This window comes from Tamandua tetradactyla, chromosome 3 (genome assembly GCF_023851605.1).
Source record: "Tamandua tetradactyla isolate mTamTet1 chromosome 3, mTamTet1.pri, whole genome shotgun sequence".
Lineage (NCBI taxonomy): Eukaryota > Metazoa > Chordata > Mammalia > Pilosa > Myrmecophagidae > Tamandua > Tamandua tetradactyla.
In genome coordinates, this window is record NC_135329.1 from 169912201 (window position 1) to 169929082 (window position 16882).

Below are 16882 nucleotides of genomic sequence, written 5' to 3' on the forward strand. Positions count from 1 at the left end.
TAATTTTAAATAGTTTACATAACATTTTCAATCAATAGGAAGAAAACAAAGAGCACCATAGCACCAGATTAGAATTTTTTAGAGCAAGAGCATAAAAATCCAACAAGAAAATATGAAAAAGATGTTTAGACATACTCATGGCAATTTATGAAAGTAAGATCAATTTGCTTGTTAAAAGAAAAAGAAGGCTCAAATTAACACACACAAAATAAAACGCAATTCTAAAACACAAAGTGATTCAAAAAGGTTAAAAGTTAAAAATAAAAGTAAAAATAGCACAGGCAAAAAAAGACCAAGTAAATGCAAACAAAAAGAAAGCAAATGGAATTTAACTCGAGTACAATCAATATGCTATGGCTTTATATTTTGTTCATGTTATATATAAAGATAAAACATAATTCAAACCATTATCCAAATGTTTCTATAACTCTAGGTGCTCGTCATCACTGATTTAAAAAATCTAAGTCCAGTTTCACTTTTCAGCAGGTTGGCTTAAAAATTATGTAAACAAAATTTATATTTTCATAAGCTATCATTCAACTAAGCTTTATTCTTTGGTTCAAATGAATTATCGGTATGTCTTATACTTTCCTACAGATAAAATTACACTTTATTCATTGAAAAATGAGTCCTTTTTACAGATAACACTCAAAATTAAGTGCATACTTATAAAATATACTTTAGTTTCTTTTTTCAATATGATTAAAGTATACATTTGATTAAAATTGTTTTTAAAAAGCTATGTAAGAAAGCTATGTGAAAAGGAAAACACTTGTACGCCAATAAAGCTTGCCTTTAAAAGAGAAACAAGCATAATGTTATATATTGTATTTGTTAACAATGATTAAATTAAGCCCCATTAACTATGCAAATCTCGAAAATTGTAAATGCCTTCCCACCACAATTAAGTTAAACTCCTCTTTACAAATATGCTCAGTCTGTCTTCATACTTCTTAGCTGCAAAGTGTATTATTATAATTCATTATGCTTTTATGGAATTTCTAACTGTAATTTTTCTTTTAAAATTATTGTTTATAATTAAAATACTTAGAAATGAAATAATTTGAAGAGAAAATCACTTTAAAAATGAAATTTACTATTTAATACTTTCAATAAGACAGACTGTAAGTACATACAAGGGTTCATTAAGCATTTTATAAGAATAAATTATCAGTGAAATTACTTTATGGAAATGAAAGCTATATAGCATTGTCTCAAAATAATGTTTCGTTTCACTGAAGAAGAGTTTTTTTTTAAACACTCCAGCTACATAATTGATATTGTTTACAAATACAACCAACTGTTAATTTATCAGGGCAAGGGAAGGGAGAGATAATGGACAACTTCACATTAGCATTAAAACAAAACTACAACATTCTAGAACATAGCAACCAGAGATGAGTTCACTTGCACAAAGAACATCTGATTATCATGGATTCCCAGATTTTTCAGTCTTCAGAAGGAAGACATGCTTTAGTGATAGCGCCTGGGAAGCACAGTTATATAGCCCCTCCTTCCAATTAAATCTGTAGATATAATCATTCTTTGTATCTATCAATCTATATCTGTCTGTCCATCCACACATCCATCCATCTTCATAACATGCGAGAGCAGGTTACACATATAATACTTCTTGAACATGTACATTCCCTACAAACAATGATGCTCATTTATCTATTTATCTTACATGCAATTATTGTGTTTAAGAAATTTAACATTGACATAAAGCTTATAATATATATATTCTAATTTTTTCCTATGTCTCAATAATGCCATTTTCAGCCTTTTTACTTCCATTCTTAGAACCCACACAGTATCATGCATTGAATTTATTATCTTTCTCAGTTGATGGTTTTTAATTGAGGAAACATATATACAACTTGAATCCTTCCACCTTAACGTCTCTAAGCAAGTGGGATTACTCATACTTGCAATGTTGCAGTACCTCACCACCATCCACCACCAGAAACTTTCTCTCACTCCAAAAGAAACCCTACACCTGTTTGCATTAATTCCCCATCGGCCCTACTGCCACCCCTAGGGTAACCTTTCAGTCTCTATGAGCTTACATATTCTGTCATATTTTCTTTGTAGTTAACGTCCTAAGTCTATAACAATCTTCTTCACTTTGATACAGCCTAACTCCAGTAGCATATATTAACTATGTTTCAATACTCTTCTACCCTCCCAGTTTAATGCAGTTCTTGTCACAAATTACATTCTTATTCATTGAGTCCCAAACCACTGATTGATCATTACATTTTATGCATTTGTCTTTTAGATCCTGTAGGATTTAAAAAGTAGTTACAAATAAAAAAAATACAACAGTACTGGTATTTATATTTACCTTTGTCATTGTCTCTACAGAAGACTTTATTTCTTCACATGGCTTCATTCAATTTTTTAGTACCTTTTCCTTTCAACTGGCAGAGCTTCCTTTAGCATTTTTTTGTACAGCTGACCCAATGGTAACAAACTCTTTCAGCTTCTATATATGGGCATATCTTAATCCTTCCCTAATTTTTCTTCTTCCTTCATTTTGGAAGACAGTTTTGCCAAATACAGAATTTTTGGTTGGCAATTTTTCAGCACTTTATACATGCATGCTGGTTTGGAACTATTAGGTACCCTAGAAAAGCCATGTTTTAATCCTGATTCAATCTTTTGGGGCAATCATTTCCTTTAATCCTGATTTAATAGTATAGGATGAAAATTTTGATTAGATTATCTGCACAGAGATGTGACAGACTCAATTGTGGGTGTGACCTTTTGATTAGTTGGAGATATGACTACCCCCATTCAGGCTGGGTCTTGATTAGTTTACTGGAGTCCTTTAAAGAAGAGACATTTTGGAGAGAGTTCAGAACTGACAGATGCAGACACTTGGAGGACAGTTGCTTTAGAGTTGGACCAGACATTTGGAGATGTAGGGCCCAGCAGACACACAATTAGCCTTCCCATGAGAAACTAAGCAAAAAGAACCCAAAGCTATGTTCTAGAGGAGCTAAGAGAAGGGCCCACAGATGCCAAGTGAGGAAACCCTACAGGAAACAGAGGCTGAAAGCAACAGAGCACAGGAGCAAGGGACCAGCAGTTGCCAGACACATGCCTTACAGCTGACTGAGGTGCTCTGGACGGCATCAGCCTTTCTTAAGTGAAGGTAACCTCTTGTGGGTGTCTTCATCAAATTTCCTTTTAAAAGCCATTCCATTTCTGGGTGGTGCAATGGTGGCTCAGTGGCAGAATTCCTGCCTGCCATGCCAGAGGGGTTTGATTTCCAGAGCCTGCCCATGCCAAAAAGAGCTGTTCTTCTGGTATACTGCATTCTGGCAGCTTCAACAAACTGCCTTCTTGTTTCTGTGGTTTCTGATAAAAACCTACTGTTTGGAGTTTGTTGAGCATCTTAGATATATACAATCATGTCTTTTGTTAAGTTTGGAACTTTTTTAGTCCTTATTTTATTGCTCTCTGCTCTATTCTTTCTTCTCTCTCCTTATGGGATTCTCATGTTTGAGGAGTTCCAAATTCCTCAGGATCTGTTCTCTCTTCCTCATTCCTTCATTTTTCTGCTCCTCAGATGGGATGATGTAAATACTCTTCTCTTCAAGTCGACTGATTCTTCCTTCTTCCAGCTCCACTCTGCTGCTAAATTCCTTGAAAGAAGTTTCATTTGTTACTATTTGGCTCTGTTTGGCTCCATTTCATAATTTCCATATCTCTATTGATCTTCTTTTTGGGGTTCATATGTTATTTTCCTGATTTCCTTTAGTTCTTTATCCATATTTTCCCTTAACTCTTTGAGCACATCTAAGACTATTTTTTTTAAGTCTTTAAAATGTCTTAGTTCTCATCTTCTTCACTGATGGTTTATAATGATTTAATTTTTTGCTTTGCCTGGGCCATCACTTCCTGTATCTTTTGTTGAGACCGGGACATTCTGATATTTAGAGTTTTATCACTGAAATTTAGACTCTGAGGCATCTGTTTATTTTTATTTATTTTTTTTTTTTTAAAGGAAAGACAGAGAGAAGGAAGGAAGGATAGAAGGAAGGAAGGAAGGAAGAAAGGGAAACATTTTTAAACATTTTCTTGTTTTTTATTGTATTCTGTTTCTCCGTTTTTGTTACATGGGCTGGGGCCGGGGATCGAACCGAGGTCCTCCGGCATAGCAGGCAAGCACTTTGCCCGCTGAGCCACCGCGGCCCGCCTGAGGCATCTGTTTAAACTTGCATCCAATTAGTGTTATGACAGAGCTTTCCTCCAATACCAGGAGCTAACAAGCAGCACAAAAAAGGGGAAAAAACAGAAAAACACCTTACCCAGTATTTGTAAATTGACCTGTGCAAGTTCTCACCTTCAGAGCTTATCCATAAAATGAGTTTAGAGGAGAGCTCTAGGCCAAAGTACAGTAGCCTCCCTGGTCCTTTCTGCACATATATCCTGTCTTGGGCGTGCACAGATGGCCCTAAGAACTTCCCCATTCATATGGATAAAGCAGTCCCCTCTTCCCCAGGAAACTGTCTCTTCATGCTCCTGGGCACTGCATTGCGTATCGTATGCCTACAAACCTTTGCCCAAGAAGCTATCTGAGTGCCCTTCCATAGCATTCTGTAGGAGAGCTCTGTAAGCCACCTTCTACATAAAGGGCAAGTTCTAGGATAGCAAGTCCCTCAGGCCAACACCAGACACAGTGAGTCAGACACACATGCTCCCAGTAAGCACACGAAGGTTACACTGATCCCTCTGGAACTGGGAGCAGGGATCCATACAGGGAATAGAGGCTGGTTCTATGCTAAGGCAGTGAGGAGTGGGTGAGGGGCCAGCCAAATTCCAAGAGATCCTGTTTTTAAATAGCCTTCTTCTTGATTCAGTGCTTTCCCTGTTACTGCAGTCCTTTAACTGTTTTCTGAGGCTTTGAGAATGATGCTTTTGCCAGTTTTTTTTTAATTAAAATTTTTCTTTTAATTTAAGAAAACAAACAATATACTTAGAGCCACCAAAAATGGGTATCTTAGTTAGCTTAACCATAGGCATATTTAAACGAAGTATACAATAATCACAGTAAAGCCTGTGTTTGCACAATAAGCTTCATAAACCAATTTAAAATTAAGGCAACAAGGAAAAAATCTGCATATTCAGATAGCAAAGTCCTTAAATTCTAAGTATTAAAAACTAACATATCTTTTGATCAGCTGTCAAAACTGTGAATGTTCTCAAAATATCAAGTATTAAGTTCTTATAAATATGTGCACTGCTATAGTAATGACCTATGTTACTAAATATTTTCCTTATTTCAGGAAAATATTAAAATACAAATATTTTTACCATTAACATATGTAAATCTTACCCAACTAAAATGGGTAGCTTAGTTAGCTTATCTATACTGCCAGTTCTTTTAGTTTGTTCAAAGTTTCTGTAGAGGGAAAGAGCCCCAAAATTTCTCACTTGTCATCTTCATTAGGACAGGGTTATGGATAAAAAGCATTTTTAAACATAATCGTGGACTTTCCAGGTAATGAAATTATTCAAGAAGAAAGAATTTCAACTATTTAAAAAATTTCTAAAAATCATTATCTTTAGATGACATGAGTGATATTCAAGGAAGAAACTGAAAAATAATTAGAAATGAATTATTCTAGATAGTTAAAAAATATAAAAGTCAATTATTTTATTTAAAAGCTAGTTAAAATGGTAAAATGTCCATTCATTTAAGCAAAAAGTAAAATAAAATAAAATGCCTAGGAACTATATATATATATGAAGAAAATCACAAATGTTCTCTAGTGGCTCTAAGAGGCAAAATGATTATAAAGTTTATCAAACGTTTGCAAACTGAAAATCTGCAGGTAGAATCCAGCCTTAATTCGTGTTTGTAGGTTCATAGTGAGTGCACTGAAAGTGTCTTATTGCTAATTTTTTTCTCCCAGTGCATTTCATACAGTCTTGTTATATTCCTAGTTCCCAAAAGAATTTGAGCTTATAATCCATGAAGGATGGAAAATCAAGAAATTAAAAAAAAAATGCAACCTGGAGTTAGGGGGATAAGATGACAGTTAACACTAATTTCAAATATTTGTACATGAACAATTTAAGTATTACTAATGCCAGAACAAATCAGTAAAATAGAATATTCTGATTGAGACTCTGGCGCATTCTAGAATTTAGTATATGATAAAAGGCATCATTTCAAGTATGTGGTTTAAAAAAAGATCCGACAATCAATGGTACTAAAGCAGTTGTTCACTATACATCTGTGCTGGTTTGAAAGGATTATGTGCCCTAGAAAAACCATGTTTTAATCCTGATCCATTTTGTGGAGGCAGTCGTTTCTTTTAAATGCTACTCAGCACTGTATGCTGGAAACTTAATTAGATCATCTACATGGAGACGCAACTCTACCAATTTCACTGAGTTTTGATTAGTTTACTGGAATCCTTTAAAAGAGGAAGCATTTTGGAGAAAGTTTCAGAGACGAGATTCCGAGAGAACAGAGCCACGTCGGGGTGACAAGAATGATGAGAACCAGAGCCCAGACGAGAACAGCCAGACACCCTTGGAGATGAAGAAGGAATATACCCCCAGGAGCACTTGGTGAAACAAGAAGCCTGGGGAGAAAGCAAGGAGACGCAGTCACATTCCACCATGTACCTTTCCAGCTGAGAGAAACCCTGAACTTCTTCGGCCTTCCTGAACCAAGGTGTCTTTCCCTGATGCCTTATATTGGACATTTTTATAGACCTGCTTTAATTGGGACATTTTCTCGGTCTTAGAACTGTAAACTAGCAATTTATTAAATTTCCTTTTTCAAAAAAGCCATTCCATTTCTGGTATATTGCATTCAGGCAGCTAGCACACTAGAACAACATGAAAATAAATTCTAGATGGATTAAATGAAAATATAATACCAATAAAAACTACAATTTGGGCTATCAAAAACTGCTAGTGGGATGTAAATTAGTATAATCTTCCTGAAGAAAAATGACAATATCAAAAATCAACAATTTCACCACAGGAATCTAGGAATTTTATCCTAAGCAAATAAGCAGAGATAAAACAAAGATTTAGCTGCCAAACAACAACAAAAAAGTTCACTGCAGTCTTATTTTTAGAGTAAAACCTAGAAAAATCAGGGCTTGAATTGATTAGCATACAATTAAAGAATACTATGATGTCATTAAAGTCACCTTGGAGAAAATAATAAAATAGGAAAATATTTAGAACATATTGTTCAGGAAAAAAGCAAGTTATAAAAAATCACACATTTTGTAATTAAAATGCAAGGTATGTTCCCATACTTTGTAAAAAAAAAAAAAAAAAAAAAGTAATGATTTTTGCCTGGGCAGTTTATTGTCTTGGCTGAATCTGATGAGGATAAATGGCTTTTCTGTAGCCACTGCCTTTAACCATGTCAAATCTCCCTTCCCTGCTTCTTGATGACATCTTGATAAAATCCCTTAGTTTTTAATATATTTTCAGCTATTTCTTTAAAATTCCAAGCCAAATCAATACCTCAATTTACAGTCTCAATCAAAACTTCTCCCCACCCTACTCTTGGATATTCCCTGACACATACAATTATTTAGTCATTTTGTTTTTTGTTTTTGTTTTTCTGGCATGGGCAGGCACCAGGAATTGAACCCGGGTCTCTGGCGTGGCGGGCGAGAACTCTGCTACTGCGCCACCCTCACACCACGCAAGCATTCAGTTTTCATTACGGTCATAACAACCCATTGTGAAAGAAAGATTATTCGATTAATGGTTACTAGGACAACAGTTAAATTATATACCCAAATATATTCTGGAAGGATTAAATTAAAATGTAAGGCCAGGCAGTGCAACAGTGGCTCAGTGGAAGAATTGTCACTTGCCATGCCAGAGACCTGGGTTTGATTCCCAGAGCCTGCCCATGCCAAAATAAAAAAAAAAAAGCAAGATGAATGAAGGACTAGAAGCAGTTACAGTCATTAACTAGTCTGAGTGTGAATCTGCCAGAATCCGCAGAGCGGCAGTGACGTCTGAGAGCGCCTTACTCTCCTCCACCTCCTTAACTTCCTCCTCTGCTCTCCAGCGGCTAGGTAGGAGGTAGAGGCAGAGGAACAGAGGCAAAAGTCCTACTGCACCGGCTTCACCAAAGTTCTCTCTCGGCTACTGCTGTCTTTTGCCAGAGATGCATAGATCCGGGTTCTTTAAATACTCCACAGGGATGTCCATACTGCATGATCCCGACACGTCAGGCTGACATCCTTCGCTAAGGGGTCCACTTGCCTTTGTGAGCAGTCATCCAGAGTCGAGCCCAAAGAGGATTCAAATCCAGTTATCTTCCACATTGTCCAGCTGACCCCAGGAAAACTTGAACTTACTTCCATGCCAAAGGAAGGGGATGGGCACTACTTACTACTGACTGCAGTGTCTTCAGAATCTGGAACTAGAGGCCAACACTGGTCTCCCATCAACATGAATTTCCAAACTTGAGAAAACCCGTCTTTATAAAGATACTGAGAATTGGGGCTTTGTCTGTTACAACAGTGAGCATGACCTTCACCAATACACAACAGGTATGATTCCCGAAATCACTAAAGAAAATAAGTCTGACTACAACATCGTAGTCCTTCAGACAGTAAATTATTTAGAAAATTATATAAGTAAAATTGTTAAAATTTTTCCAGGGATATGAGATTATTCATACTGAACAAGCTGTTACTAATATATCTAAATAAATAGGCCAATGATTTCATGACATAAAATGGTATCATACCTTTAATCAATTTTATGAAGAAAAAAAGCAATTAAATTTTCTCCATGGTACAAACATCAAAATACTTGAGTGTTTTTTTAAAAAATGATTAAAGCCTACTGTTTAAGATAGTTTTAAAATAGCATTCTTATATATAGATTTCTATAATACTCACCATAATATAAACACTCTTTCCCGTTCCTGTCGGTCCTACAAATATTGAAGGTTTCTGATGGGTGGTCAACAATTCCATTAATGCAGAGTATCGAACTGTGTCCAGAGTTGGTACAATGATTTCATTGAATAACACATCTCTAGGAATTGGAGGAGCTTCTGCCAATCTCTTTATCCATGGCTCCCATTTTCCTATTCCCTATTGATAATAAGCAGCCAAATACTGAATGTTATAAAATACCTTTAAAAGCTCTGTACTGCTGTGTGATTGTAGGAAAGGGCAATGCCACAACCTTATATTTACAAATTTGCTTTTATTCTTTAAGACACTTCATCCTGAGTTTGAGAGTTAAATTTTATGTGTGCATTAAGGATAAATCCAACTTTCTGATGAACAAAAATGAAATGATAGTGCTGTGATATTTTTGATGCCCTAAAACTACTGCTTAGGCCAACCCAAAGACCAATTATTTTACTCAAATATTAGATTTGTTTATGGCCTTAAGAAAAATGAATTAATAAATGGGTTAAGGGGCAATGAATTCTATTCAATAAATATTAAACAACATAGATTTTTTCTCCTTAGAACATCAGCTATATATTGTGTGATCCTTATGAAGGTCTTTATAACACTAGTTTATCATTCAGGAAAGATTTCTTAATATGAGATGATGATTATTGTGAATTACCACTATGCTGTATCTTTGCAGCCAATCAGCTTGTGAATGAAAATATTTTCTATGACCATGTTCATAATAAAAATTTCTAAGAATGCCATGTTAACTTTTTATTCTTAGGAAAACACTGTGACCCCTCCCATTCTTACAGAATGAAAATCAAATTCCTGGGCATTCAAAGCCCATCAAAATTCACAACTATCCTTCTGTCACATCATGTGTTCCACAATCCGGCTTCAATGATGGACCTGCCAGTTCAAACACGCCCTGGGCCGTGGGCCTTGATGCATGATACCGCATTGGCCTAAAATGCTACAAGACTCTCTTCTGAAGAGGTTATCAACTTAGAGAGAGGAACATTGTGCTTTATTTATTTTTGAATCATCCAGAACAGTCCCATGCATACTGAACATATTTTTTTGAGAAGACTGAATTCACAGCAGTATGAAAAATTGTATTGCCAATAAATATTTATGGAAAAGATGATTAAAATAATGCCTTTTACATATTCTTGATCTTTTCTAATACGTACCTTTTATCAAGATATGGTAAAGTTAGGAAGAAGAATCAGAAAACCTGGAATGTACAGTTATTTAATATCGCTGAGCCCCATTTTCCTCAAAGGTAAAATTTTGCAAAATAAACTTACCCTTCCCACTTTGCTTTGGTGTTGAGAAAACAAAATAGAAGTAATTACAGAAAAGCTTAATAAGCCATAAAGCACTCTGAGAGTACAGGGTATTATTAATAGTTTGAAGTAAAATAAGCAACAATATGTTGACAGGGTGAAAAAATCCATTCTGAGGTAAGCTTGGCAATATATTCAAGAGCCATAAGATGAACAAAAATCAATACAGTAATTCCTTTTCTAGGAATTCATCCTAAGGAATTAATCAGATATGTACACAATTACTTGTGTACAAGAAATTCACTAAAGCAGCACTTATAAAAGTGAAAAACTAAAATCAATGAAATCAGTCCAAATGTCAAAGCAGAGGACACTGTTTGACTAGATCACAGTCTACTTCTATGGTAGAACATAGGGAGGCTTTAAAATAGAAGTGAAAGGAACATTCATGAGATTGTAAGGTAATCTAGTTACCAAGAGAAAAACTTAGGATATAAAATTAAAATTGGTATGATCCTAATATTACTTAAATCTTCATTTATTCAAATAAAATTTACTCCAAAGCTCTGCCCTCAGAACAATACTTACAGAATGTGTTAAAAAAAAAAAATAAGCAAGCAAACAAATACCAATCAAGTTTTATTATCCAGTCAGTCAGCGAAATGCTGAATTAACCTTAAACTAACTGCTTTCCTGCAGGATTTCTTAGTACCTGTGATAATACTATCATGCATCCTGAATCTCTAAGAGGTGTCCTTGAACAGTATGTACCTGGCCTAGCTTAGGTATCTTAATGTATACTGTCATTTAATGAGTATAAATGCCCCATGCATTATTATTATTATTGAATTTTATCAATGAGAAAACTGAGGTTCAGAGAGATTAAATAACTAACATAGGCAAAATCACATAGGGAAAAAGTGGTTTTACTTGGAATCCTAGCCAAGTGTGTCTGACTTCAGAGCTGGTGCACTTTCTTCTATTCCACACTCTCTTAAGATAAACAGTGACAGAAGGTGGCAGCAGAGCCACTGAGAAATAAATGTGTGAGTCTCAGAAGGGACTCCAACCAGCTTGTCAGAGAGAACTCTTACCTCAGTGACAAATTGGTAATCATAAATTGTTCCTTTTTCAGGAAATGGGACAGTTAGCATCTTTGAGGATGTTTGTTCAGCACCAGCCAGTAATTTATATTTATTTCGAGTTAGTTCTGAAATTGGACCTTTCATTAGTTCTCGAAGAATCTTATTAAATTTAAACCGATCATCATCTTTACAAGAAGCACCAATGGACCAGATCAATGAAAACAGAAAAATACCCTGCATTGGAGAGATGAGAAGGGAAAGTACAATTAAAGAATAACTTTAATCTATCCTTGAAAATCCAGACAGATCAGCCAGATTAATATCTCTGGAAGGAAATGCATAAACTGATATACAATGGCAGGTTACATCAGGATTTTGTAATAACTAGTCGGTTATCAGAAAGCATGCCTTATAAACTCTTACTATTAGAGAACATAATAAAATGCAAAGTATAAATTCTAACCAGAGTTACCACCTAGAATGATGACCCTAGTAAGTCACATGGTATTTTAAATATACCACAGAGCTTGATATTAAAAAGAACATTGAGATAGCTTTTATCAGGGTATTAAGGTATACTTTAATAAGGCAAATACTGCAATATAGACATTACTATAAATTTAGATTCTGATTCTGTGTTTTTGAAAAGTAGGACAAAATATTATTGTCACTGCTTGTTTTATTAATCATATGAGTGATTTCATAGCTACAACTGCAAGCCTGCAAGCAGAGACATTAGCTCTCTTCTTACTGGACTCAGGCAGACGAAATAGGGTAGGAGACAAGACCCACAACTAATTGAGAAAATCTGATACTTATTTTGCAATCAAATCTCTTTTTTAATGCCAAAGCTAAGAGAGTCCTGACAATGCTCATAAAACTTCTAGATTCTCATTTGACCTTATTTAGTACTCCTAGTTTAATTGCAGGCTGTTTCTCTCTGGAAACAACTTAAGATAACCAAAAAGTTATTTATTTCATAACTATAAGCTATAAGAGTAACAACTTGACCACATTAGAAATGCTACCATTAGCAGTACAGTAGTTTATTTATTAAAGAATATTCAAGGCCTGTAGCTATACATATTCCAATTTTAAAATCCACTTATAGATTAGCTATATATTTTCTCACTTTCCTCCCCCTAAATACACACACATACATAAAATATCTCATTAGAAAGGGAAGAACATCAAAGGGAAAAAAAATCAGAGGATAATTATGATTTGGACTTTAGGGGAGGTGAACCTCATTGTCTAAATTTGGGATCATTTCTGAGGTTGGCCAAATGTCCCAAGATTTCAGTGGCAGATCCGAGGACATAGCGGGCTCCACCCGAACCTCATGACACAACACTTGTGCAGAGGAGAGCTTCCCCACCTGCGCCGGCCAGCTGTGCCTCGCTCTTCCCTTATTGTTCAGCTGCCACTAACTGACCAGCCTCTAATTTCAGGGCAGAAATTAGACTCATAAATTAGGAAAGTTTGAGGAAAACAGAGAAACCTCTATCTACGGCAAGGCACAAAGGGCAATGAACTTTACCTCAAGTAAAGAGTATGTTTCTCGGTCATTTCTATCTTTTAGTTTGACTTCATCAGCAAAATCATCCATAAAACAGTCTATTAGATTCATTAAAGATCGGACTAAGTTTGTATTAGTAGTAGGAGATAATTCCTGAAAAATCAGAAAAAAATGTCTATAAAAAATGAGTTTAGGCACTAATTAAAATATTATCAGCTAATATTTGTGGAGCCCATTTAATTCCAATAGCCATAATATCTACCAGAAGAAACTATTATTACAATTCTGGCTAAAAAGGTGGAAAAACTGAGGCACATGTTAATTCCCTTGCCTAGAATATGGCAGCGGTAGATACCACATCCAGGTAGTCTGTGCTCTTTAACCAGTCCTTTATGCTGATTCCCAAATTTTAAAAAGTTGCCATTACAGGGTGCACGGGTGGTTCGATGGTAGAATGCCCACCTCTCATGCAGGAGACCCGGGTGCGATTTCCGGACCATGCACCACCACCACCCCCACACACAAAAAAGACTTGCCATTACATGTTAAGTTTATTAATGAAAAAAAGGCCCAGATCCATGTTCTAATAATTTTATAAACCAAAACACTTAAAAATCTTCCAGAGAAGGCAATTAGTTTGCTTACCTAACATGCTTAATAAATAAAACCCATTTTAGAACATAGTTATAAACTACAGCACTACTTGTAGTAAACTCATCCCTTTGAGATACACTCACAAGTTTTGAAGCATTTCTAGGGGCTGTAAAATTTGTGCACTTTAGTTTGGGAGGTGGGTTTCACCATGTCAGTTTATAAAGTAAGAAAATATAAATAGCTCCTAGCACTATGCAGTATACAAGTTCTCAATAAATGTAGGTTTTCTTCCCTCAAATCTCTCCTCCAAACTTTATAGTCTTCTTGACTCATGATTAACAAGCAAAAATTAACTCTCTGGAATCTAAAAATCAGAAGTAGCTAACTTCAAACTCAGCCACCACCCCACTAAAAACAAGTAGAAATAACAGCTAAGTTTCTTACTCATGCAATAAATAAAACACAAACATATTACTACAAAGTAAATAACAGGTGTTCATAATTATTTTGAGAGGACAAAAGCGCAAGGCACATTTTAGAAGAGCTTGCATTAAAATTGTTTTCCTGCTTTGCTATTGAAAAAGATAAGTTCATTGTATACAGTATTCATTTATTTGTAATATCCACATTCTCAGACAATTCCTTGAAAAAAACTGTAGCTTATTTTATTAAGACCCTCAAATCATTCATGCTTGCTTTCTAACATGATTAGTTCATAGCTACAACATATTTTTGTTATATCCAAGCTTCTTGGAAGAGCAGTCTGGATCCAGAGTCCCAACAAGTCCTCACTCAGCTGCTGAAGCATCCTCACCTCTCCCTTGGAAGCCTTCAAGCCTAGGGTCGCCTGTGATCTTCTCAATGGCCAAACCCAAGGGACACGTGTGTCAGTCCTTAGGTTCCTTGACCTCTTGGTAGTTTCTGTTAAGACTGACTACTTTTTTCTTACAAGGCTCTCCTCACTTCCCTCTCACATCTAAAACCCTTGTGCACCTGGGATTCAATCCTTTTGCTTTCTTCTCCCATCAGGTAATCAAATTAACATGGATTTTTAGCTTCACTTTCCAAATCTGTACCTTGAATCAAACTTCAACTTCAAGCTCTTCTACAATATATCCAATCACAAGAGGAATACCAGCTTTATTTCCCTATATTTGTTCTAGGGCTGAAGTCATTTCTAAGAGATCTGTGGTCAACATTTCCAAAAGAAGAAATTAAGCATGTGTTCCCTATAATTTCCAGCTGGAGAGGCTTAAGAGCCTTGATGGAGCCCCATCAACTCTCAGACACAGGAGATTTGCATTCACGTTGTCTCTTCTCTCCCTTCCTCCACTGAAAGATGGTGTTGTTTTGAAAGATGAAAATATTATTTTCCTTACTTTAGTCCCACTTTCCAGTCCTTATATCCCTGAATACCAGTTTGGTTTTTTTTGTTGTTGTTGTTTTAGGTTATTGACAATTCCTAAACAATTAGATGTGCTCATGCTAAATATAGTGGTTTCCTAAAGCAGGATTCCTAATGCAATGATTTGTGTTCCTCCTTTATTACTCACTATCCCTTTCTTTAGATGTCATAGATGAGACTGACTTTTAAAAAATTATCCTTTTTCTGATTATAGAAATACTTCTATATTTATGTATTTTAGGAAATTTGGAAAACAAAAGAAAAGTATAAAAATGGAAATTATCTATAATCCAATCACCCATCAGAATTGATACATTTTGGGTATTTTCACCAGGATGTGGATATGTGTATTTCTGAATGATTTCTTTTTTTCTTTTCTTTTGAGGGAGAGAGAAAAGATATGCATTTATAACATTTTCTGAAATCCTAAGATGTTACACTGAAAATATTTTTGAAAGTAATTACTTATTAAAACTTTTTATTTCAAACAGCAAAAGTTTTCAATGAAACCAGTTAAACTATTGTGGTCATTTAAAATAAATTTTTAAAATATTTAAAATAATATTTTAATAACATCTAAATATAAACATCAAAACTCATATATTTGACTAATTTGAAATTTCCATTTATTTTCTAATCTTAAAATTCCCACTCTTACCTTTGTATGCTTTCTAATAAACTCAACAGAAACAGGGACCATTCTGTCAAATAGGCTTATTATAAATTCCTTCTGAAGAGCATTGACAGAAGCAGGTAAAAGATTTATCCATGACAACATCAGTGGTCTCCAGCCTAACATGTGAGGTTCCATGTAAATCATACCACACCTGGAAACCTGAAAAACAAGCACTGTTTATCATCAAGATAATACATATCAAGGATATAGGACTTGGTTGCCAATAATCTTAAGACTATTTTTGGAAAAAAGCCTAACTTCACAGAATTTCATGTTCTGAATTTTTGTGTATGGCTTTACCAAATGGTGATAGGCAAAGAGGAAAACATCCTGACTTAAATTTGTCATGTCAACAGATATATCTGTTCTTCAAGAATCACAAATTACTCTTAAAGGGAATTCTACTAGTGTTTCTCATCTTTAAAGTCAAAGTTACAAAGTAAATAACACATTTTATAACATTTCACAACTTATAAGCAGATATCAAAATTGAGAACTTACAGTAGCAGGAGAAGCAACCTCTAAATCCATTGGTTCAAAAATAAGATTCATCTGTGGGGACATTTGAATAATCTCCCCACTCATAAGGCATAGTTTTTTGTTGTCATCCAGCACAGTATTCATATTCTCAATCCATACAGCATCGACTGGTCCATCAAAAACCAACCATTTCCTATCTGGAGTCTAGTTTATGCATACGGTGAATAAAAGACATAAATGTAACAGCAATCATGCAAGGAAATAGTTCAATGATATTTCAAAATGTAACACCTAAAAATTAATTTCAACATAAAAATGTAAAGGCACCCTTTGAGTAAAGTACAGATCACTAAAGAAGGATATACCAAGGACAAGACAAAAATAGAACATTTTCCTTATGATTCAATCTTTTTCAGGTTCTGAACTCATATATATATATATATAACATGACTTAGAAAGTATTATGAGTCAAAAAATATAGTTTCTGAGAACAGAGTTTTCATTCGGATTGTCTGGCTTTACCTAATATTGTGTTCATATGGCTTACTCCTGCATGATAAGCCAGATTTTTTCTTCCTTCCACTGAATGAATGCGCACACACACACACACACACACACACACACACACACACACACACACACACACACACACACACACCTCTTGTTATGAACTGTCTCTTGGTGATATAGGACATTAAAGTAAATATAATATTCACGGTCCCACAATATAATAAATATGAAAATATTTACATGTTGTCCAGAATATAGTAAATGCTCAAGAAATGTTAAGTAGTGGCCTGGTAATAGCAGAAGGGTACAAAGACTGATTCTTCCCTCCAGATCTTTTTTATATAGAGATGTTACTTGGGTTCACCTTAAGTAAATGTGAATTTGAAGTGATGAAGGATTT

General features: G+C 35.0%; 1 protein-coding gene across 1 annotated transcript in view; it reads right to left on the reverse strand.

Annotated features, from left to right (window-relative positions):
• DNAH7 (dynein axonemal heavy chain 7) overlaps positions 1-16882 on the reverse strand; it is a 339933-nt gene that overhangs the window by 182903 nt on the left and 140148 nt on the right. Inside the window, exons 32-36 of the mRNA XM_077154513.1 lie at positions 15994-16176; positions 15475-15651; positions 12839-12970; positions 11308-11532; positions 8910-9107 (exon numbers count right to left, since the gene is read on the reverse strand). Of these exons, the coding sequence (XP_077010628.1) occupies positions 8910-9107; positions 11308-11532; positions 12839-12970; positions 15475-15651; positions 15994-16176 (915 nt within the window). The remainder of the gene's footprint in view (positions 1-8909; positions 9108-11307; positions 11533-12838; positions 12971-15474; positions 15652-15993; positions 16177-16882) is intronic.